This window comes from Polypterus senegalus, chromosome 7 (genome assembly GCF_016835505.1).
Source record: "Polypterus senegalus isolate Bchr_013 chromosome 7, ASM1683550v1, whole genome shotgun sequence".
NCBI classification, from domain to species: Eukaryota; Metazoa; Chordata; class Cladistia; order Polypteriformes; family Polypteridae; genus Polypterus; species Polypterus senegalus.
This window is the reverse complement of record NC_053160.1, coordinates 4,143,242-4,165,529: the sequence shown is the minus strand read 5'-3', so window position 1 is coordinate 4,165,529 and position 22,288 is coordinate 4,143,242. Positions and strand designations below refer to the sequence as shown.

Here is a 22,288-nt window from a genome sequence, read left to right as displayed (position 1 = left end):
AGATGAGATTGGCAATGGATGATTAATACTGAATAAAGCTGGAAGAATCCATGCCAACTACTTAAAGATGAGGCTGACATGGGGGCATTTAGAGTGAACATGGCTGGAAGAATCTGTGCCAACTCGTTAAGGCTGTCCCTATCACGGGGGCACAAAATGAAAACTGAAAATTAAAATGAAGCTGACATGGGGGTCAAACCATAAAAAAAATCAAAAATGACAATGAGGCTGGCAGTGGGGACTGAGAGTAAATGAAGGTTTACGGGTTACTTTGTTAAGGATGAGGCTGGCATGAGGGGCCACAACACGGCAACCTGAAAAATTAGGAGGAGACAGGCATGGGGCATTTAGAGTGAACATGGCTGGAAGAATCTGTGGCAACTTTGGCATATGCTGGGCACAGTATCAAAACATCAGGATGAGACTGGCATGGGGCTAAAATATGACAACTGAAACACTGAAATGAGTTTACATAAGTAAAGTTTTTAGGAAAGTGGCTGATGTTGGGATTACAACGAATACAATTCAAAACATATGACGAGGCTGGCATGAGGGCCAAATTATTACAAATTCAATATAAGGATGACTGGCATGGTTTTATTGAGAGTGAATACAACTGGAAGAATCCATGCCAGCTTGATTACAATGAGTCAGCCATGGGGGCCATGACATTGCAACTCACACATTTGGGTGAGGCTGGCAATGGAGGATGAAGAGTGAGCAAAACTGGAAGAATGTGTGCCCACTTGTTAGGGGTGAGGGGGGCATTGGGATTATAATAATACAACACAAAACTATGGTGAGGTTGGCATGGGTGCCAAGGTATACAACTTCAATATAAGGATGACTAACATGGGAGCATTTGGAGTGAACACAGCTGAAAGACTCTGTAGCAATTAGCGAGGAATTTGTTATTGGGGGGCACAATGTCACATCTTAAACATTAGGATGAAGCTGGCATGGGGCTAAACTGTAACAACTGAAAAATTAAGAGGAGGCTGGCCAAGGGAGATTTTAAATAGGTTAGAAGAATCTGTGCCCATTTGTTAGGAATGTAGCTGGTGTTGAGATTACAGTAATACAAGTCAAAAAAGGCTGGCATGGGGGAAAAACTATTACAACTTCTACATGGATAGCTGGCGTAAATGGAGTAAATACAATCAGGAGAAACTGTGGCCACTTGTTAAGGATGAGGCTGGCATGGGTCCACGACATTACGATTTTACAAATATTACAATACAAATGTTAGGGTAAAGGTTTGCGTGGGGGGCATCTATAGTGAACCCAGCCGGAAGAATCAATGCCAACTTAAGGATAAAGTTAGCACGTTTGCCACAATATCACACCTCAAACACTGGGATGAGGCTGGCATGGGGACCAATCTATAAGAACTCAATAATTAAGATGAAGCTGGCTATGGGAGATTTCAAAGGAGTAAAACCTGAAGTAATCCATGCCCATTTGTCAGGTAAGTGACTGGCATGGGGACCACAATAATACAACTCAAAAAGTATGATAGGGTTGGCATGGGGGCCCCACGATCCCAACTTTAAAATGATGTCCAGTATTGTGTAACAAAGCGACAGCCCTTGAAGATTTTGAAGCCTTGGCATGAGGGAAGTAGAAATTCCGGAGCCCCCTTGGCCCGAGTGGTCCGCTCTCCTCAGAATTTGCTAATGTATGTAAGGTGGCGTCTGCCAGAGGCCCGCGGCGTCGTGATATTGTATTACACGTATGGAATTTCTCTCCTGACATTCTTTGGATATCTGAAGCCTTTTCAGCCGGGCTCTCCTAACCCAACTGGACGCCTTTCAAACTCTACTGGTGCCCGTGTTGCCAAGCTGCTTAATGTTACCCACAAACCTTGACAGTCAGGATCTGATTACTGTGTAAAGCCGCCAAAGAAGGGAAGCCTGGAGGTCCCTGGGAATACAACACAACAACAAAAATGCAAAACACGGTCCACTTCTTGGCATGCACACGCTTCACAGGAACGGGCGGCACACACGGAAGACGAATCAGAGCATCAGCAGCAGTTGTGCCAGCAGGCTGCAGTCACATGCAGGGATGAGTTAAACAAAGGAGCGGGCACGGGCACCACCCACACGGCGGCATGCATCACCGTGAGCAGAACAGCAAGTGGTTATCTGACATCAAAGACCGAGTGTGTCAAGCATGCATTGTCCATACCAACTGGACAGAGCGCGGGTTCGATAAGCAGATGAGGCGCCATGCGGTCAGATTTCATCCAAAGTGAATTACAAATCACAGGTGCATGAAGGCAACAGCTGAAGAGGCCTGGATGGACACGCTGGCAGGTGATGGGACTCGTGTTGGGGTCCATCAGAACAGTTGGGCAAGTTGTCACATTTCGGCCCCAGCAAAAGTTTGGCTTCACTTCCATTAACTTATTTGTTGTTTTTGAAATGCATATTGTTATAATTCATAGTTTCGTTTTCTTATTCAATAATTTAAGTTAGTGTTCTGTGTGTCATTGTCAAACACACACACACACACACACACCACTCCTGTTTAAAGGGCTTCTTTTGTGACCTCTTTAATGGCTCAGGCTCTGTGACCTTCCAGTCTTTACAGGCTCACTTTAACCTTCTTGACTTCCTTTATCTGCTCAGTGCTCAGGACATTTGGCATCTCTCTACCTTCCCACCCTCCAGGGCAGAGCTATGGGGATCCTGGGGGGCCCAGATTCCCCATCGAGAAACTAAGCCCCCAAAAACACTTCTCTATTAGATATAAACCTTCAACAGATGGTGCATCACAAACAGCAACATTGCCTTTACAAATCCCATACCAAACTAAATATGACCAAGACAGATGCATTGCATTTGGCATTCCAACAGATGGCGCAACCCAAACCTTTGTAGTAATGAAATGCATTGCATTTGTGAACCCAACAGATGGCACATCGCAAACATTAACACTACCTTTACAAAAACCACATCAAATTGAATATGACCAAGACAGATGCACTGCATTTGTCACTACAACAGATGGCAAAACACCCAAGACTTTGTAGTAATAAAATGCATTGAATTTGTCATTCTAAAAGATGGCGCAACACAAACACTTGTAGTAATAAAATGCGGTGCATTTGTCATTCCAACAGATGGCACATCACAAACATTAACACTCCCTTTACCACAAATACCACATCAAATTGAATATGACTAAGATAGATGCACTGCATTTGTCACTACAACAGATGGAAAAACACCCAAGACTTTGTAGTAATTAAATGCATTGCATTTGTCATTCCAACAGATGGCACATTGCAAACAGTTACACTGCCTTTACAAATCCCATACCAAATTGAATCTGACCAAGACAGATGCATTGCATTTTTCATTCCAACAGATGGTGCAACACCCAAAAAGTTGTAGTAATAAAATGCATTGCATTTGTCACTCTAAAAGATGGCGCAACACAAACATTTGTAGTAATAAAATGCAGTGCATTTGTCATTCCAACAGATGGCACATCACAAACATTAACACTCCCTTTACAAATACCACATCAAATTGAATATGACCAAGACAGATGCACTGCATTTGTCACTACAACAGATAGCAGATCAATGCATGCGTCTCTGATACATGTCATTTGGTTTGGGATTTGTAAAATCGGTGTTAATTTTGGTGATGTCCCATCTGTTGGAATGACAAATGCAATGTACATCCGTGTTAACTGCTGGTTGATATGGGGCCTGTTAAAGCAATGTTAATGTTTCTGATGTGCCATCTGTTGGAATGAAAAACGCAGCATATTTGTCTCTATTATCCACCATTTGATATGGCGTTCATTAAAGGAGTGTTCATTTTTTTGATGTGACACCTGTTGGATTGACAAATGCAATGACTTTTATTACTACATATGTTTGTGATGTGCCATCTGCTGGAATGACAGAGACATGCCAACTGTTTATTAAGAAAGATTACAGACACTGCTGAAGGCAAGACTGACAATCAGTTAACCAAAGTTCAATCTCTTCCCACTCCTACAGCTGTAAACTCAGTCCAGCACTCTGAGCCTTAATCCACCAAAAGACCCTAAACACAAATAAACGGCCTCAGCATTAATTAACAGGGGCTTGAAATTAAGGGTTCGCATCCAGAGATCAAAGGCAAATCGGCTGCCTCGCTTCTCGCATATTCATGTACGCTGACTCATCCTTGAGCCCACCCCCTTCCACCATTACACTGTCCACTAGACCCCAGTATCCAAAGAATGCCCCAATTATGCCCAGCCTCAAACACCAAGCAGGGGAATGGCCTTCGCTCATTAGCGAGATGTGCGCCGCCTGCGTCTGAAAAAGACATCGAGCAAAGCCATTCACTCGGCTGTGGTGAATTTAACTGAAAGTGCATGCCGGCTCGGAGACAAAGGCCTGCTTTTTATTTCAGATGAGGGGCCGGGTCAAAGCTGCCGTCCAGCCTCCGAATGTCTGCGGTTTTTTTTAACTGGTAATTTGGCCGCCACAGTGATGCTGTTAGAACACAGTTATTTCACGCTGGGCTTTAGTAACGGTCCAGCGCATTCCAGCTGCCACATGTCTCTAACACTCGATTCAAGTGCTCAGGTTTAGTACACCGGTTGAGGGCTGATGTCACACGCCGCTTCCAGAGAGACCCCGGGAGTGCAACTTCTGAGCCTGTGAAGCCTCACATCTTCTCCCACATGTCTGCATATGTTTACATCCCAAACATGTGCAGGTTATGCCACCTGATAGACTGGCATCCCTTTGTGGATTGGTTTGTGTGCCGCCCCGCGATGTTTGCAGAACCAGAATTCTTCTCCTTCTGACCCAGAAAACGGATGGAGAGGTGAGGGGGCTTCCCAAGACTGCAGCCATTAAAGTACTTTAAAGCACTTTTTGTTAATAATGCCAAAAAGCTGACCATCATGTGAGCCTGTCCGCCCACTGGCACTCTCTCAGTGCAGACCCCATGAGTCAGCCAAGCTGCGGTCACAAGGCTTTGCCTCTGCCAAGTTTGGGCCCCTTCTGATGTTCAGCAAACGCCACGAGACGAGGAGCTACGGTGTGAAGAGCAGAAAGGTTTCACTTTCTTTAATGTGAACCAGATGGGCACCCCACAGAATTTTACTGTATCACCTGAGCCAGCGTCACACCCCTTAACAGGGATGACTGGATGGTACTGAAGGCGCAGGGAAGGTCAAAAAAGCTCATGACATCGTGACATCAGCGGTGGCTCCTAAGGAGCAGTGGCAGGCATCTCCTGGCACGCACCGAGATGAAGTGATGGAGGCTGCCACCGCTCAGCAAGACCAGACACACCTGTCAGCCTGGGCCTGCTCTATCTATTTATCTATCTATCATATACTGCCTTTCTATCTATCTATTATATAGTGACTTTATATCTATCTATCTATCTATCTATCTATCTATCTATTTATTATATAGTGCCTTTCTATCTATCCATCTATTTATTATATAGTGCCTTTCTATCTATCTATCTATTATATAGTGCCTTATTATCTAGCTATCTATCATATAGTGCTTTTCTATCTGTCTAATATATTGTGTCTTTCATATCTATCTATCTATTTATTATATAGTGCATTTCTATCTGTCAATCTAATATATTAAGTATCTTTCTATCTATCTATTTATTATATAGTGCCTTTCTATCTATCTATCTATCATATATTGCCTTTCTATCAATCTATCATATGCAATAGGGCTTTTCTGCCTATCTAATATATAGTGTCTTTCATATCTATCATATAGTGCCTTTCTATCTGTCTAATATATTAAGAGTCTTTCATATCTATCTATCTATCTATCTATCTGTCTATTTATCTATCTATTATATACTGCCTTTCTTTCCATCTATCTATCTATTATATAGTGCCTTTATATCTATCCATCTATCTACCTATCTATCATATACTGCCTATCTTCCGATCACCACCTGACCATAACACATATGAGCTTGCTGAACGTCTCATTGGCCATTAACATGGCGATGTCCCAACTACACTATAACAGCCTCTGCTCTTCTTTCGCATTTGCGAGAATTTGTGCCCATTTATCCAGAAGAGCGTTTATGAAGTCAGGTGCTGATGTTGGTTGAGAAGTCCTTCCTGGTTCAATCATTCATCCCAAAAGTGTTCAGTAGGGTTGAGGTCAGGGCTCTGTGCAGGCTACTCGAGACCCTCCACGTCTGTATGGACCACAGGGACACAGTCATGATGGGACACAAAAGGCCCTTCACAAACCGAAGCACACGCATAGATTTCTCAAACGTCTTTGTCTGCCATGGCCTTCACTGGAACCAAGGGGTGCAGCCCAAACCTTGCCATGATGCCTAGGGCACAATGAAGGTGGGGTTCCTCCTGGTGTCCACCAAGCCAGGTGGGGCCCATCAGACTAGCAGACAGTGAAGTGTGATTAATCAATCCAGAGAACTCATTTCCACTGCTGCAGAGTCCAAACAGTTTTGGCTCAGATGGCATGTGGAGATGCAAGGGGGTGACCGCCCATTGTTCAGACTGTCAGGATCAGAAATAGAAAGCGGAAGAAGCTCCTTTTGACGGCTCGCTCGCTTCTATTGTCGCTGACGTTTCCTGAGTCAGCCAGCCTAATGACAAGGGGTCCGTTTGCTTTTCCGCCACATAATAAGCAGGGATGGTTCTAACAGGCGACCGGAGTGAAAGCGTTGAGTGTCCACATTTCCCGAAATACTCCAACTTCACAAAGGATGAGAGGAGTACGACATCTGCTGTTTCCTCCTCGTGCCAAGCTGGTTGGTTTGGATTCCTTTTACTGATTTTGCTTTCATTGGACTTGCGGCAGTGCAGTGCAACATATAAAAGAAGGAGCAAATCACCACCCTTCTGAACCTGCTGTCTCCATTATGGTTTGTACGCAGCTAGAACCTGAATCAGGCTGAACTGAGCACAAGACAGGAACAAACGCCTATGGGACGCCAGCCTCGAAGAGCACATCGACTCACAAAGACGGCACATCTGTGGACCACCTTCCTGGATCTGACAAGGTAAGTAATACCTCTCCGGGACGAGAGAGGACGCTGATGCTAAGACAATCTTCATCTTTTAACCCCACAGCCAAGAAAAAGAAAAAAGAATCCCAAAGAGGGACAACTGACCCTGCCGGAGAAGCTCCGCCCCTTCTGCTTTTCAGACTGTACGATCGGCTTGTCGCCAGAAGGTGGCGCCAGATGCTAGCAGAGCTCCTGCGATTCACCCAATCAGCTGGCCTTTTGGAGCCATTATAGTCTTATCTTTGCATTTGTTCAACATAACGGGGCTACCAGGGTGGCACCCCAACCTTTGTTCTGAGTCTGTGTCAACCCACCCGGCCCCTTCTTACAAGAGTCGCCACTCAAGCTGCAGGACGTGGCCCTTGAGTGGCTGATAGTTTAGAAATGGGAAGCCACCACTGGGTTGAGTGACATGATGATCACGTCGTCTTAGGGAAAGAGGAAGATAACTGGAAACCCCAAAAACTGAAGAATGGGAAAGGCAAAGTCCACAACAGACAGGATTGGGGGGCTGAGAGCCACAACTTGAGACCACATCCCTCAAGCAAGGTGTACCTCCTGTTCTCCCTGTGTCTGTGTGGGAGCTTTCTAGTCTCCTGACCACCAAGAAGAGCAAGCAGGGTCCGCCATGGCCGCCTGTGAGTGGACTGGTAATACAGACTGTAGGATTATAGGGGGTCACTACTGTCGTGTGCAGAGAGTACAGTCAAGTTCTCATTTGTGTTTGACATTCAATTTACGAGATACATTAGAAGTGCAAGGCACTATATAACAATACAGTCGTGGCCAAGAGGTTTGAGAAGGACCCAAGTGTTGGTTTTCGTAACGTTTGCTACTTCAGTGTTTTCAAATCTTTGTGTCAGATGTTTCTCTGGTGTACTGAAGTAGAATGACAAGCAGTTCAGAAGTTTCAAAGGCTTTGATTGACAATGACGTGAAGTTTATGCACAGAGTCCATATCTGCAGTGTTGGCCCTTCTTTCTTTTTCAATTCTATCTGTGATTCGCCCTGGCAGGCTGTCAATCAACTTCTGGGCCCAATCCTGACTGATGGCCGCCACCCATTCTTGCATCATCAGAATTGGTGGCTTTTTGTTTGTCCAATGGGATTAAAGGTCTGGGGAGTTTCCTGGCTATGGACCCCAAATTTTAGTTGCCACTTGTGCCTTATGGCCCCGGTGCTCCTTCATTTTTGGTCACCAAACTGCTCTTGGAGGGTTGGCAGAAGTTGCTCTCGCAGGATGTTTTGGTCCCATTCTTTATTCAGGGCTGTGTTCTTAGGCCAAATTGTGAGTGACAAGCAATCCCACGTGACATGAATGGTCTCAGGATGCTTTACTGTTGACATGACTCACCTTTTCTTTTTTCCAGATGCCGCAAACAATCGTAAAGGAGATTCATCAGAGAAAATGACTTCACCCCAGCAGTCCAGTCCCAGAATATCAGTCTGTCCCTGATGGCTTCTTTGCTGCCCTTCTTGACGCCCACCAGGCCATCCTCTAAAAGTCTTCCGCACTCCCACCTGCCTGCTGCCATCCCTGAGCCAGCTCTGCCCTGGTGGTGCCAGCAGCTGAATCCACTTTTGGAGACCTAAAGTCCTAACAAACTCCCAAACTATGAGAAACAGACACACTGTGGTCTCATGACGCCAACATTGAACTCTTAAGTGTCACGTCTGGAGAAAACCAATCGCCACTCCTCACCTGCGCCATACCAGTGAAACGGTGAAGCACACTGTCCGGCCGGGGCCGAAGGTTTTGAGGATGACACAAATTGAATTTTCACAAAATCTGCTGCCTCCGTTTTTATGATGGCAATTTGGATCGACTCCAGAATGTTCTGACGAGGGATCTGATGAATTACAGTCAGTCAATCAGGCATTATCCAACCCGCTATATCCTAACTACAGGGTCACGGGGGTCTGCTGGAGCCAATCCCAGCCAACACAGGGCGCAAGGCAGGAACAAACCCTGGGCAGGGCGCCAGCCCACTGCAGGGCACACACACACCCACCAAGCAAACACCAGGGACAATTTAGGATCACTTGCCTGTGTTTGGACTGCGGGAGGAAACCCAAGGGGAGAACATCGACTTGATATTTTCTTGGAAGAAATAAGTGGATAGGACTGGCGAGCTTTGTTGGGCTGAATGGCTTGTTCTCATCTCGAGTCTTCTAATTTTCTAACATGCAAACTCCACACAGGGAGGACCCGGGAAGCGAACCCAGGTCTCCTAACTGCGAGGCAGCAGCGCTACCCACTGCGCCACCGTGCCGTCCCTGATGAATTACAATGAATTACAATGAATTGCAAAGTCCCTCTCTTCCATGACAATGAACTTCACCCTAAAAAAGCACTGCATGTCAGCCCTGCCACCAAAGGACCTGCTGGTGTCACTTCAGTGATCCTCTTGTTAGCACAGGTGAGACGAGGACAAGGCTGGAGGTCACTCTGTCCTGCTGATGGAGTAACAGCAGAGAGGTGAAGAAGGCCTCAGGGCGTCCAAGAAAGTCCAGCAAGCGCCAGGAGCGACTCCTAAAGTGGATTCAGCTGCGGGCACCGCCAGGGCAGAGATGGCTCAGGAATGGCAGCAGGCAGGTGGGAGTGAGGCGAAGACTTTTAGAGGATGGCCTGGTGGGCGTCAAGAAGGGCAACTAAGAAGCCAACAGGGACAGACTGATATCCTGAGATTGGACTGCTGAGGACTGCTGGGGTTAAAGTCATTTTCTCTGATGAATCTCCTTTACGATTGTTTGGGGCCTTTGGAAAAAAGAAAAGGTGAGTCATGCCAGCCCTGTGTCATGCCAACAGTAAAGCATCCTGAGACCACTCATGTCAGCCAAGGCAGTGCAGGGCTCACTCACAATTTGGCCTAAGAACACAGCCATGAATAAAGAAAGGGACCAAAACATCCTGCGAGAGCAACTTCTGCCAACCATCCAAGAACAGTTTGGTGACCAACAATGAAGGAGCACCGGGCAAGAAGGCAAAAGTGAGGCTCAGGGAACAAAACATTGAAATTTAGGGTCCATGGCCAGGAAACTCCCCAGACCTTTAATCCCAAAAAGAAGGCGGGTGGAGAAACAAAAACCCACCAATTCTGATGATGCAAGAATGGGCGGCGGCCATCTGTCAGGATTGGGCCCAGAAGTTGATTGACAGCCAGCCAGGACGAATCACAGATAGAATTGAAAAAGAAAGAAGGGCCAACACTGCAGATATGGACTCTGTGCATAAACTTCACGTCATTATCAATCAAAGCCTTTGAAACTTCTGAACTGCTTGTCATTCTACTTCAGTACGCCAGAGAAACATCTGACACAAAGATCTGAAAACACTGAAGCAGCAAACTTGGTTAAAACCAACACTGGGGTCGTTCTAAACACTTCTGGCCACAACTGTAGGCAGCATCAGGGACTGGGAGACTAGAAAAAGATGAATGAAGCAAATGCTAGAGATATCCGCAGTGAAGACCTGCTCAGAACACTGCGGACCTCAAACTGGGCTGAAGTCCACCCAGGAGTGGCTTAGGGACAACTCTGTGAATGTCCTTGAGTGGCCCACCCAGAGCCCAGACTTGACCCCAAAAGAACATCTCTGGAGAGACCACCGATTGTCTCCATCCAACCTGGCAAAGAAAGGCAGAAAAATTGCCAAATCCAGGTGTGCCAAGCTTGTCATGCCACAGCAAGGCTGGAAAGGCTGCCTGAAAGGCAGGGCCCTGAATACTTGTGCCCATGTGATGTTGCAGTTTTTTATTTTGAATATATTGGCAAACATTTCTAAAATGCAATTTTTTCTTTGTCATTCCAGAGTACTGAGGTGTTGATTGATGAGGAAAAACTGAATTTAAAGGATTTTAGCACAAGGAAGAAAGTGAGGGGGTCTGAAGATTTTATGAAGGCGCTAGATTAAACTAAGTGACCCCAGAGACATTTATTGCCATGATTTTGAGGGTTTCAGAGAGTCCAAAGGGTTAATTAAGGGGTCTCAGTACCTCATCGTGGAGCCCTCCCCCACCCCACCACCTTGATTGCCCCTCACGTAGCCCCCTTAGCCCCACTTAACATGCAAAGTGAGAAGCGGAGCACTGCAGCCCTCCACTGTGGCGAGACCACTAAACGGATTCAGCGGTGGCAGCAGCTCTCGGCTGACAGATTTTTTAAGAAACTCTTCCCACCAAGTCTCCTCAGGAAGCAGACGAAGAGACCCTCGGCTTGTCGCCCAAGGAGCCACTCTGGAGGAGATCATCGCATCAGAGCCGATTAGGGCGGCTTAATGGGCTCTCAAATGAACCTTTAAGGGTCCCATTCATTAATTAGAAATCCACCTCCACGTCAAAGCTCAGCTCGAAGCAGTCCATTAGAGTCACTTTAGGACATCGGAGCTGTGGCCTGCCTAACGTGACAGACGGAATGGAAACAGAATGCCATGAAGACCACCAAGCACTGAGAAAACTGGCGAGACCAGGAAAACGAGCCAGAATGAGAGAAGCAGAGCTGGCCTTTCACAAACAGTTGAATTGAACAGGATCATCTCCAGAGAGAGGAGCAGCTTCAGCGACAGACTGCTGTCACCGTCCTGCTCCACTGACAGACTGAGGAGACCCCACACTATGCGACTCTTCAATTCCACCCGGTAAACATTAACATTATACAAAGTTATTGTCTGTTATACCTTCATAGTTATCACTCTTTAATTTAAGATTGTTCTTTATCAGTATGCTGCTGCTGGAGTATTTGAATTTCCCCTTGGGATTAATAAAGTATCTATCTATCAAATGGATCAAACGAACGAAATGAGATTTATAATCATAGGGTGGGTGCTTAAGACCAGAAAAAGGAACTGGAGGGACTTCTCTACAAGGAACGGATGACCACCCTGATAAGTGGAGTGTCTTATCGACCTGCAAGGCCAACTCACCCTTCCAAGGATTCATTCTTAGGACCCGGAGTTTGGATTGTCCCTTGACCTGTGCTAATCAGGCTGCATTACAGCACTTCTCCACCAGGTGGCTCAAGCAGCAAATATACAGTCGGTATAGAAAAGAATCCCCCTTTGAAATATTCCCATTTTTCTTGCTTTACAGCCTTAAATGAAAACACACAAACTAATATTTCTACCCAGCTTTACTTACTCAATGCCACCTCAAACATCAAGTGAAAGACATCATAACTACAATTTTATTAATCTCAGTATTTCTTGTTTTTGATTTTTAAAGGATAAACCCAACGTCACCCCCCCCCCATGTCAATGTCATTTTGTTGCTTTAATGACAGCCTTGAGTCTGTGGTGATTCTTCTCTATCAGGGTTGCACACCTCAATTGTGTAATATTTGCCCCCCAACTCTTCTTTACACTTTTCACATTGGCTGGTGAGCGTTGCTGGTCTGCTATCTTCAGATCTTTCCACAGATTTTCAGTGTGATTTAGGTCTGAGCTCTGACTGGCCACACCAGGACATTCACTTTTGTCTCCTTCAGCCACTGGGTGGGTGGTCAATTTTGCTGTGTCCTTCGGGTCGTTGTCCTGTTGAAAGGTGAACATTCTGCCCATCTTCAACTTTCTGGCAGGTTTTCCTCCAGACTTTGACGGCGTTTTGCCCCATCCATTTTTCCTTCTACCCTAACGAGACCCCAGGCCCCCCACGACAGGATGCATGCCCCCTTCATGCTTTACTGTAGGTATGGTGTGTTGTGGATGGTGAGCTGCACGGGTGTACCGTTTGGCATTGAGGCCAAACAGGTTGATTTTGGGCTCATCTGACCAGAAGACCTTTCCCACTTGGCATCAGAATCTTCAAGGTGCATTCTGGGAAAGCTTAAACGAGCCTTTCTTAAGAAATGCGACCCTCCTGAACAAGCCACAATTGTGGAGCGCTTGTCAAATTGCTGTCACATGCACACCATTAATGACCACTCTGTGCCATCAAATCCTGTAACTCCTTCACAGTGGCCATTGGCCTCTCTTACCAGTTTCCTCCTTGCTCTTCCATCCAGTTTGGAGGGTCCTAGTAGCACCAATCACTTCTTTATGATGGACTTTACTGGGCTCCTTGGGATTAATAAAGCCTTCGAGATGTTTTTATCTCCATCTCCTGCCTTACGTCCGTCCACAACTCTGTCCCCGAGATCTTTGCTTGCCACCCGTAGTCCGCTGTTTGCTGTCAGTGGCACTGCCAAGGAAGGGAATGAATGCTCCAGGAACAGCTTCACTAATCACACTCATTACAACTGAGCACAGGTTGGGAGGAAGCCAGTAACCGCAATGCAAATGGTGGGCACTGACACCTGATGGAGTTTAGAGGGGGTCCTTTATTAATCTCAGGATTTCTACTTTTTGATTTTTTTATAATTCTTCTGAACTGTAGCTGTCATATCTTTCACTTGCATATTAGAGATTGCATAAATAAAGCAGGACAAAAAATGGTTTGTGTGTTTCCATTTAAGGCTGTAAAGCAAAAAAAAATGGGAATATTTCAAAGGGGGCGATTCTTTTCTATACCCACTGTACATATTCAGCACCAGCTCAGGGCTAAAATTACAGGCTGTGATCAATAGGGGGCACTCCTCTTCAGACGTCTCCATAGGAATTATGAATACAAGGGCGGCAAATTTAGAGATAGAATATCAAGTAACAAAACAATGGATGAAAAATGATGGGCACTGTCGTTCCTCCGCTGTCTGTCTCACTTACCCGTCCTTCTTTGCCCCTTTATATTCCTCACCTGCTTGCTCTGGCCTCACTTTGGCCCGCCAGTTGCACCTTTGTCTATCTACCACTGAACTGCGCTGGACTGGTGGGATGAGGACACTTTAAATCGTCACAACGAGACCCAGACATCCCCCTGTAGCACTCTGTCCAGAGCTCCATCTGGTGGCTGCAGGGGTTCCTACACAATTAAGCTTCACCCTTTGCTTGTAAAGTCTGTTGGCCTTCAGACGCCGGTGCAGTAAAAGAAGAACAACAAGACATAACATTTGAATGGTGTGTTTCTCAATACTCAATGGGGGGCACTTGAACCACCGTCAATGTGGAGCGCCAACCTGGATGATGCAATGGCAGCCATTTTGGTGACCATATATTAGCTATTAGTCAGCGAAGGCATCAGAAAGACTATTAGCCAGTTATAGACAGGGGATGGTTAGGGGGCTGGAATGACCCGGCTGTGGTGGACAATTTAGCTTGGACATCAGGAAATATGAAGGATACCCAGGGTCTTTGAAGACCCCAGAGAGTCAGGACCTCAGTTTGTTGTTTCATTTGAAGGACGGTGATATTTGTACAGCACAGTGCCTCCTTGTCACTTGTCCAGGGTATTGGGGTTCACACACAGACCACAGGATAAGCGACCCCCTGTTGGCCTCACCAACACCCCTTCCAGCCACAACCCAAGCTTTTTCTAGGTGGTCTCTCATTCTGGGAACCTGAACGTGATTAACTTCAGGTTGATGACCCGTTCTGAAGTGCAGGTGGGCACACAAATTCTGTTCCTGTGGCTTGCGGAGACTCAATACTTCTGTCATTGGAAGTTATTTCAGGAGGAGCGTTCTCGTATTTGGGGCGTGATGCCCCTCTGAGTTACTTTAGTCTTTAGTGACACCAAACTCCACACCATTTATTTTGTGGTGGACCTGTTAAGCAGTAAAGCAGGACCCTCGCTGAGTGGAAGGTGGGATCTGCTGGGACAATTGTGTGTCAAAAGTACAATCAGATAGACAATGCTGCCTCCTAGTGGTTCAGTCATGTAATTTATAGAATATGCCATTTGTATTATACCTCTAAACTTGTTATTGCACTCTGTGCCAGTACTCAGCGAAGGGCACCGTACAAAAATAACCTAAACTGAATTGAGATCCGTCAGTGCCCATATGGGCAGGAATTAAATGCCAGCAACACTGTGATTTGTAGAAAAAGAGGAGCCACCAAAAAAACGAGCATGAAGTTCAGTCAGTGGACGGCGTTGCAGTTTGGCATACACCGGCACACCAAGGAAAAGAGAAACATGCAAAGTGGAGGAAGCATTCAGCAGCGGGCACAAGCGAGCAGTGACAAAACCAAGGCGGTGAGAAGACTTACCCGAGGGCCTTGGTCCCCTTGATCCCCCTGTAGGTGAGAAAAAAAAAAAAACACAATATTAGCAGCTGTGCCCCCCTACAGTCTCATACTGGAATCGCACGGGTTGGATTTGCTGCCAGTGAAAGGCGACAATTCGTGACATACAGACTGACAGACACACTTGGTTGGCATAGTCGGCCGTATGAAGCCCACTGGTCACGGCACTTGACGTCAACGACTGCCATTTCAATCCCTGCCACGCCTGACGTAGTGAGAGACCCTGAGTGAAAGCTGGAATGACCCGGCTGTGGTGGACAATTTAGCTTGGACATCAGGAAACACGAAGGATACCCAGGGTCTTTGAAGACCCCAGAGAGTCAGGACCTCAGTTTGTTGTCTCATTTGAAGGACGGTGATATTTGTACAGCACAGTGCCTCCTTGTCACTTGTCCAGGGTATTGGGGTCCACACACAGACCACAGGGTAAGAGCCCCCCTGTTGGCCTCACCAACACCCCTTCCAGCCACAACCCAAGCTTTTTCTAGGTGGTCTCTCATTCTGGGAACCTGAACGTGATTAACTTCAGGTTGATGACCCGTTCTGAAGTGCAGGTGGGCACACAAATTCTGTTCCTGTGGCTTGCAGAGACTCAATACTTCTGTCATTGGATTTGGTTATTTCAGGAGGAGCGTTCTGGTATTTGGGGCGTGATGCCCCTCTGAGTTACTTTAGTCTTTAGTGACACCAAACTCCACACCATTTTATTTTTGTGGTGGACCTGCTAAGCAGTGAAGCAGGACCCTCACTGAGTGGAAGCCACTTTAGCGTCAGCTTTAGTGATCCAGAAGCCGTTGTACTCTAAACAGGTACTTGGGAACTTGTGGCAGCGCCACGTGAATGGGTGCATCTCCACTGTGCTTTGTGCCGAGTCGCGTCTTTCATAGCGTTGTCCCGTTTAGAAACAGTCTTGTCTGTGTCTCTTTCAATGTTTTCCCCCTGGAAACAAAGGGGAGTGGTGGAGGGTAACGTTGTAGAACCGGGACCCCCTCGTGGGATTTTTTTCCCTGTAAACACATCAATTTCTGAGAGAAGGAAATGGGAAAGCAGAGAATCCTTTACAACACTGAAAAGAATCAAAAAGAAAACGCTGATACGGATCATCGTGCGGATCATTTCTACTGCTTGCTGTCTTCAACGCCGGACATTTAATGATTTCACCGTCCCTATACTGACGCTGCCCGGGGTGAGAGCGTCGACAATACGGTGAGACTGTTTATTGGTCATTTGGGAAAGGAGCAATCTTTTTAAAGAAATATCAGGCGTGCTAATTGACAATATTCTGGACATAGTTAATTCGTCATTAGATACGGGGGTCTTCTCAGACTGTCTTAAGACTGCTGTAGTTAAACCCCTGCTCAAGAAAAATAATCTTGACCCCCTCAGCTTTTGAAAATTTGAGACCCATCTCTAACCAGCCCTTCTTAAGTAAAATTCTAGAGAAGGCAGCCATTATGCAGTTAAATGACCACCTCAATAAACCTGCTACTCTTGATAAATTTCAGTCGGGTTTCAGAACAAATCACAGCACAGAAACTGCACTCGTTAAAGTAGTAGATGACTTGTGGGTAAATGCAGACAGAGGCCGTGTATCTCTTCTCATCCTCTTAGATCTGAGTGCTGCATTTGACACCATTGATCATAATATTCTTAGAAATCGCCTTAGTCAATGGGTGGGCCTCTCTGGCGGGGTCTTAAACTGGTTTGAATCCTACCTGACAGGGAGAAAATTCATTGTTAGTTGTGGTGATTATACTTCAAAGACCTCTGATGTTCTATATGGTGTGCCACAAGGCTCTATCCTGGGTCCGCTGCTCTTTTCGATTTACATGCCTCCGTTAGGTCAGATTATCTCAGGGCACAACGTGAGCTACCAGAGCTATGCTGATGACACACAGCTGTACTTATCAATAGCACCTGATGACCCCGACTCTCTCGATTCACTAACACAATGTCTGACTTGTATCTCAGAATGGATGAATAGTAATTTTCTCAAACTAAATAAAGAAAACACTGAAATTTTAGTAATTGGCAATAATGGATTCAATGAGGTTATCAGAAATAAACTTGATGCACTAGGATTAAAACTTAGGGGTAACTGTTGACTGTAACCTGAATTTTAAATCGCATATTCATCAGACCACTAGGACAGCATTTTTTCACTTAAGAAACAGAGCAAAAGTTAGACCTCTTATATCATTGAAAGATGCTGAGAAATTAATTCACGCTTTTGTTTTCAGTCGACTAGATTACTGTAACGCACTCCTCTCAGGACCACCCAAAAAAGACATCAATCAGTTACAACGAGTGCAGAATGGAGCTGCTAGAATCCTAACTAGGAAAAGAAAATCCGAACACATCTCTCCAGTTCTGATGTCACTACACTGGTCACCTGTGTCATTCAGGATTGACTTTAAAATTCTGCTTATCTATACTAATAAAAGGCAAAGCCCTCACTCACTCACTCACTCACTCATCACTCATCACTAATTCTCCAACTTCCTGTGTGGGTGGAAGGCTGACATTTGGCAGGTTCATTCCTTACAGCTTCCTTACAAAAGTTGGGCAGGTTTTATATCGAAATTCTACGCGTAATGGTCATAACTGGAAGCAGTTTTTCTCCATTTACTGTAATGGAGATGAGCTTCAACGCCGTGGGGGCAGAGTTTCGTGTGACATCATCACGCCTCCCACGTAATCACGCAGTACATAGAAAACCAGGAAGAGCTCAAAAAAGCGCTGAAGAAAACATGCATTATATAATTGAGAAGGCAGCGAAACAATAAGAAGCGAGCGAGTGACATATACAACCATATTCATGAGTTCTGCTACTGAAACAAAGCACGATGTAAACCTACACTTTAAATTAAGTTCATAGACAGGCTGCCGCTGGCGTTTGTAATTTAGTGCCTGCCCATATAAGGCCGTCCGTCAGCGGCAATCCAATAGCAAACTGCCACGGGTAAATATTCACGGGTGAAGGACTGTGCTTATGGAGAGAAAGATGAGATGGTCAGGGTGGTGTTTGACACAAACTCAGCGAAACTGCGAGAGAAAGTTTTAAGTGCCAGGACTAAGGTAACATTAAATACAGCCATGGACATAGCACGAGATGGCACCAGCACAGCTGGGAACCTTCGATGCATGTACACCGAGGCTCACGTGAACTGACGCAGTGCACAGATAAAAGCAACAGTTCCAAAGAGCTGAACAAAACCAATTACACAATTGAAAAGGCAGCAAAAATATGAAGCGCCTGATAAGCATATTCATAAATGCAGCTACTGTGGAAACAAAGCACACGGTGGAAAAAGTCAATGTCCCGCTAAAGGAAGACAGTGTAAAAAACCGTGCATGCAGTGTGTCAGGTCTCAGATAAAGAAGAAGACGAGCTGTTTATTGATGCAGTAAGAAACGAATCGATGAATGAAACCTGTCATCTTTACAACGATTGACAAACACGGAATGTAACTTGAACACAACACATCCTACAAATACGAACCTGATTGAAAGAAATAATGATAATCAAATCCTTGATGACAGCAACACTCAGTAACACTCACAAAACAAATACTGTATATTGACAGTCATGTTACGTTATTTTTAAAATGTTCCCTTTTCTTTTTCTACCTTTTTAACACACTACTTCTCGCTGCGATATACGCTGGGTATATATATATGTATATATATATATCCCGCTCTACATACTCGAATAATGGATACTTTATTCGCCATCAATGATTGTTTTGGTAAAGCCATACTCAGTGTATTCATTAGATGAACGGTAAAAAGTAAGAGCGAGGAGGATGACTTATTGAGGCATGCAGGCTGTAGTGCGCCAACTCTATCTGAATTGCGATCACATTTGAAAAATATATCTTTTCAAGTTCTATTTAGTCCATATGTGTCAAACTCAAGGGTCGGGCCACATCCGCCCGGCGTAATTATATCCGCCCGAGATCATTTTATATACTGTATTATTGTTATTAAAGCCCGGTATATGAAGCGCTGGTAACACAATAAACTACAGATCCCATAATGCAGCGCTTCAGCTGCCTTGCATCAGGGTAACCTGAATGCAATTCAGAAGATACAGAAAGCAGCATAATTAAATAAGAATCTGACACTTCAGCGGACGTTTTAACCCGTGCACAATCACAAAGTGATTTCAAGTGAAGCTGCTTTTATGGGAGACACAAATGCACCAGTGCTCCTTGCCCCACTTTCCCTGTTGCCAAGTAATGTTAAACCAAGTCGTCACTACGGTGTTCCCAAATACGCACTTTGCTGATAAACTGAGCGCACTGCGCACTGAGTTTGCACGGCGCTTTGGTGACTTTGATGAACAAAAAAAGTCCGTCTACATGCGGCTCGAACCTTGTGCATGTTTGGTAGCACATATCTGTGTGAGAAGCTCTTCTCAGTGATAAAGACTAACAACACAGCACACAGGAGTCGCCTCACTGATGAGCACCTGCAGTCCATCCTGAGAATCTCCACAACACAGAACCTCACAGCAAACAGAAACGAACCTGGGGCCAAAAAGATGCCAGGCGTCCAGCTCTAAAATGACATCTGAGCAAAGACAACTGCATGATTTGATTTGTTATTGCACGTAAGAGCGGGAGTCAACCGTTTTAACAAACAGCGTATTGCACTGATACAAAATGGCTGTGTGTGTATATATGTAGATATGTATGTATGTATATATGTGTATATGTATAGATATGTATATATATATATATATATGTTTATGTGTGTGTGTGTAAATATATATATATATGACAACAACACTCATCACTCACAACAGTGACAAAACAATTACATTGACAATCAGGTTACGTTATTTTCAAAATGTTTCCTTTTCTTTTCATTGCTTCTTTAACACACTACTTCTCCGCTGCGAAGCGCGGGTATTTTGCTAGTGGTTTATAAAGCCTTAAATAATCTGCTCCATTTTATATATCGGAATGTCTGACATCTTATATTCCAAATTGTAACCTTAGATCCTCAAATGAGTGTCTCCTTAGAATTCCAAAAGCTAAACTTAAAAGAAGTGGTGAGGCGGGCAGGCGGCCTTCTGCTGTTATGCACCTCAAATCTGGAATAGCCTGCCAAGAGGAATTCACCAGGCTGATATGGTGGAGCTCTTTAAAACACTGCCGAAAACACATTACTGTAACATGGCCTTCTCATAACTTCACTTTAACTTAATCCTGATACTCTGTGTGTTCAATTCATCATAATAGCTATTCACAGTGGCTCTAAAATCGGTACTGACCCCAACTCTCTCTTCTGTTTCTTTTTCCGGTTTCTTTGTGGTGGCGGCCTGCGCCACCTCCACCTACTCAAAGCATCATGATGCTCCAACATTGATGTCTACGTAACCATCATCATCATCAAGTCCTTCCGTGAGAACCTTAAATCCAAAGAGAACTGTTTCACTTATGTTAGGTAGATTGCCCAGAGGGGACTGGGCGGTCTCGTGGTCTGGAATCCCTACAGATTTTATTTTTTTTTCTCCAGCAGTCTGGAGTTTTTTTTTTTTTTTTCTGTCCACCCTGGCCATCGGACCTTACTTATTCTATGTTAATTAATGTTGACTTATGTTTATTTTTTATTGTGTCTTCTATTTTTCTATTCATTTTCTAAAGCACTAAATAAATGTTGATTGATTGATTGAATCTACCAGTTTCATTCGGATTATAATGACTGTTGGACAATTTCTGTTACTATTGGAATTCAATGAGGAGGCAACAAAAAAATATGACCAGAGTGGAGCAGATGAGAATATTGATCTGGATGTTCAGAAAGCATTTGAGATAAGGTGCCACAGGAGAGGGTGGGCATCAAACTAAAACAAGTGGCAGTTCAGGGTGATGTTTGTAGATGGGCGCAGGAAGCAGAGGGTGATGGTGCGAGGAACCTCATCAGAATTGGCCGATGTTAAGAGTGGTGACCAGCAGGGGGCAGTGCTGGGGCCGCTGCCATTTTTAATATAATAAATTATTTAGATAGGAATATAAGGAACAAGCTGGTGTCACACACGTGCCAGTAGGAGGCAGCTACAGGGCTTAAGTAACAGTAATACCCCATTCGACCAGGAGGTGGCGGGGTGCACTGACTGTCTTTCTCAGTTCCCTGCAGACCTTCCCAGAGAAATCCCGCCAGGTTCTGGCGCCTCAGAAGATGTCACTTCCGGGTTCGGCCCCTATGATGACGTCACTTCCAGTCCCGGGCCCCTCGATGATGTCACTTCCGGGTTCGGCCACTATGATGACATCACTTCTCATAATGGGCCTTTAAAGCCGCCATCTTAACATCAATGAGTCAGTTCTATCTTGGACTTAGTCGAAGAAGCAACTCTGTTCTACTCTAAAAGTCTTTTGCAGCCAAGGAAATTATACGGATGGCTGCCCCAAACCTTTTTCACAATGTCCGGTCTCAGTTATTATCACACTGGTTAAGTTTGTCGATGATACCAAGATAGGCGGATTAGCAGATAATTTAGAATCCGTTATATCATCACAGAAGGACTTGGATAGCAGACAGGCTTGGGCAGATTTGTGGCAGATGAAATTTAATGTCAGTAAATGTAAAGAATTACACACAGGAAGTAAAAATGTTAGGTTTGAATACACAATGGGCGGTCAGAAAATCGAGAGTCCACCTTATGAGAAGGACTTAGGAGTCGCAGTGGACTCTAAGATATCGACTTCCAGACAGTGTTCAGAGGCCATTAAGAGGGCTAACAGAATGTCAGGTTATATAGCGCCTTGACGTGTAGAGTACAAGTCGCAGGAGGTTCTGCTCAAGCTTTATAACCCACTGGTGAGGCCTCATCTGGAGTCGTGTGTGCAGTTTGGGTCTCCATAAAGACATAACAGCACAAGAGAAGGTCCAGAGAAGAGCAACTCGGCTGATTCAGGGCTACAGGGGATGAGTTAGGAGGAAAGATTCAAAGAGCTGAGCCTTTACAGTTTAAACAGAAGAACATTAAGAGGTGACCTGACTGCATTAAAACGATGAAGAGAATTAGTCCAGTGGATCGAGACGGTGACTTTAAAATGAGTTCATCAAGAACACGGGGACACAGATGAAAACTTGTTAAAGGTAAATTTCGCACAAACAT

At 45.1% G+C, this 22,288-nt stretch overlaps 1 protein-coding gene across 1 annotated transcript in view; it reads right to left on the bottom strand.

The window, feature by feature from the left end:
- Positions 1-22,288, bottom strand: part of LOC120532231 (collagen alpha-1(XXV) chain-like) — a 632,315-nt gene that overhangs the window by 178,678 nt on the left and 431,349 nt on the right. The window contains exons 6-7 of the mRNA XM_039758080.1: positions 15,121-15,147; positions 1,864-1,923 (exon numbers count right to left, since the gene is read on the bottom strand). Coding sequence (XP_039614014.1) covers positions 1,864-1,923; positions 15,121-15,147 — 87 coding nt within the window. The remainder of the gene's footprint in view (positions 1-1,863; positions 1,924-15,120; positions 15,148-22,288) is intronic.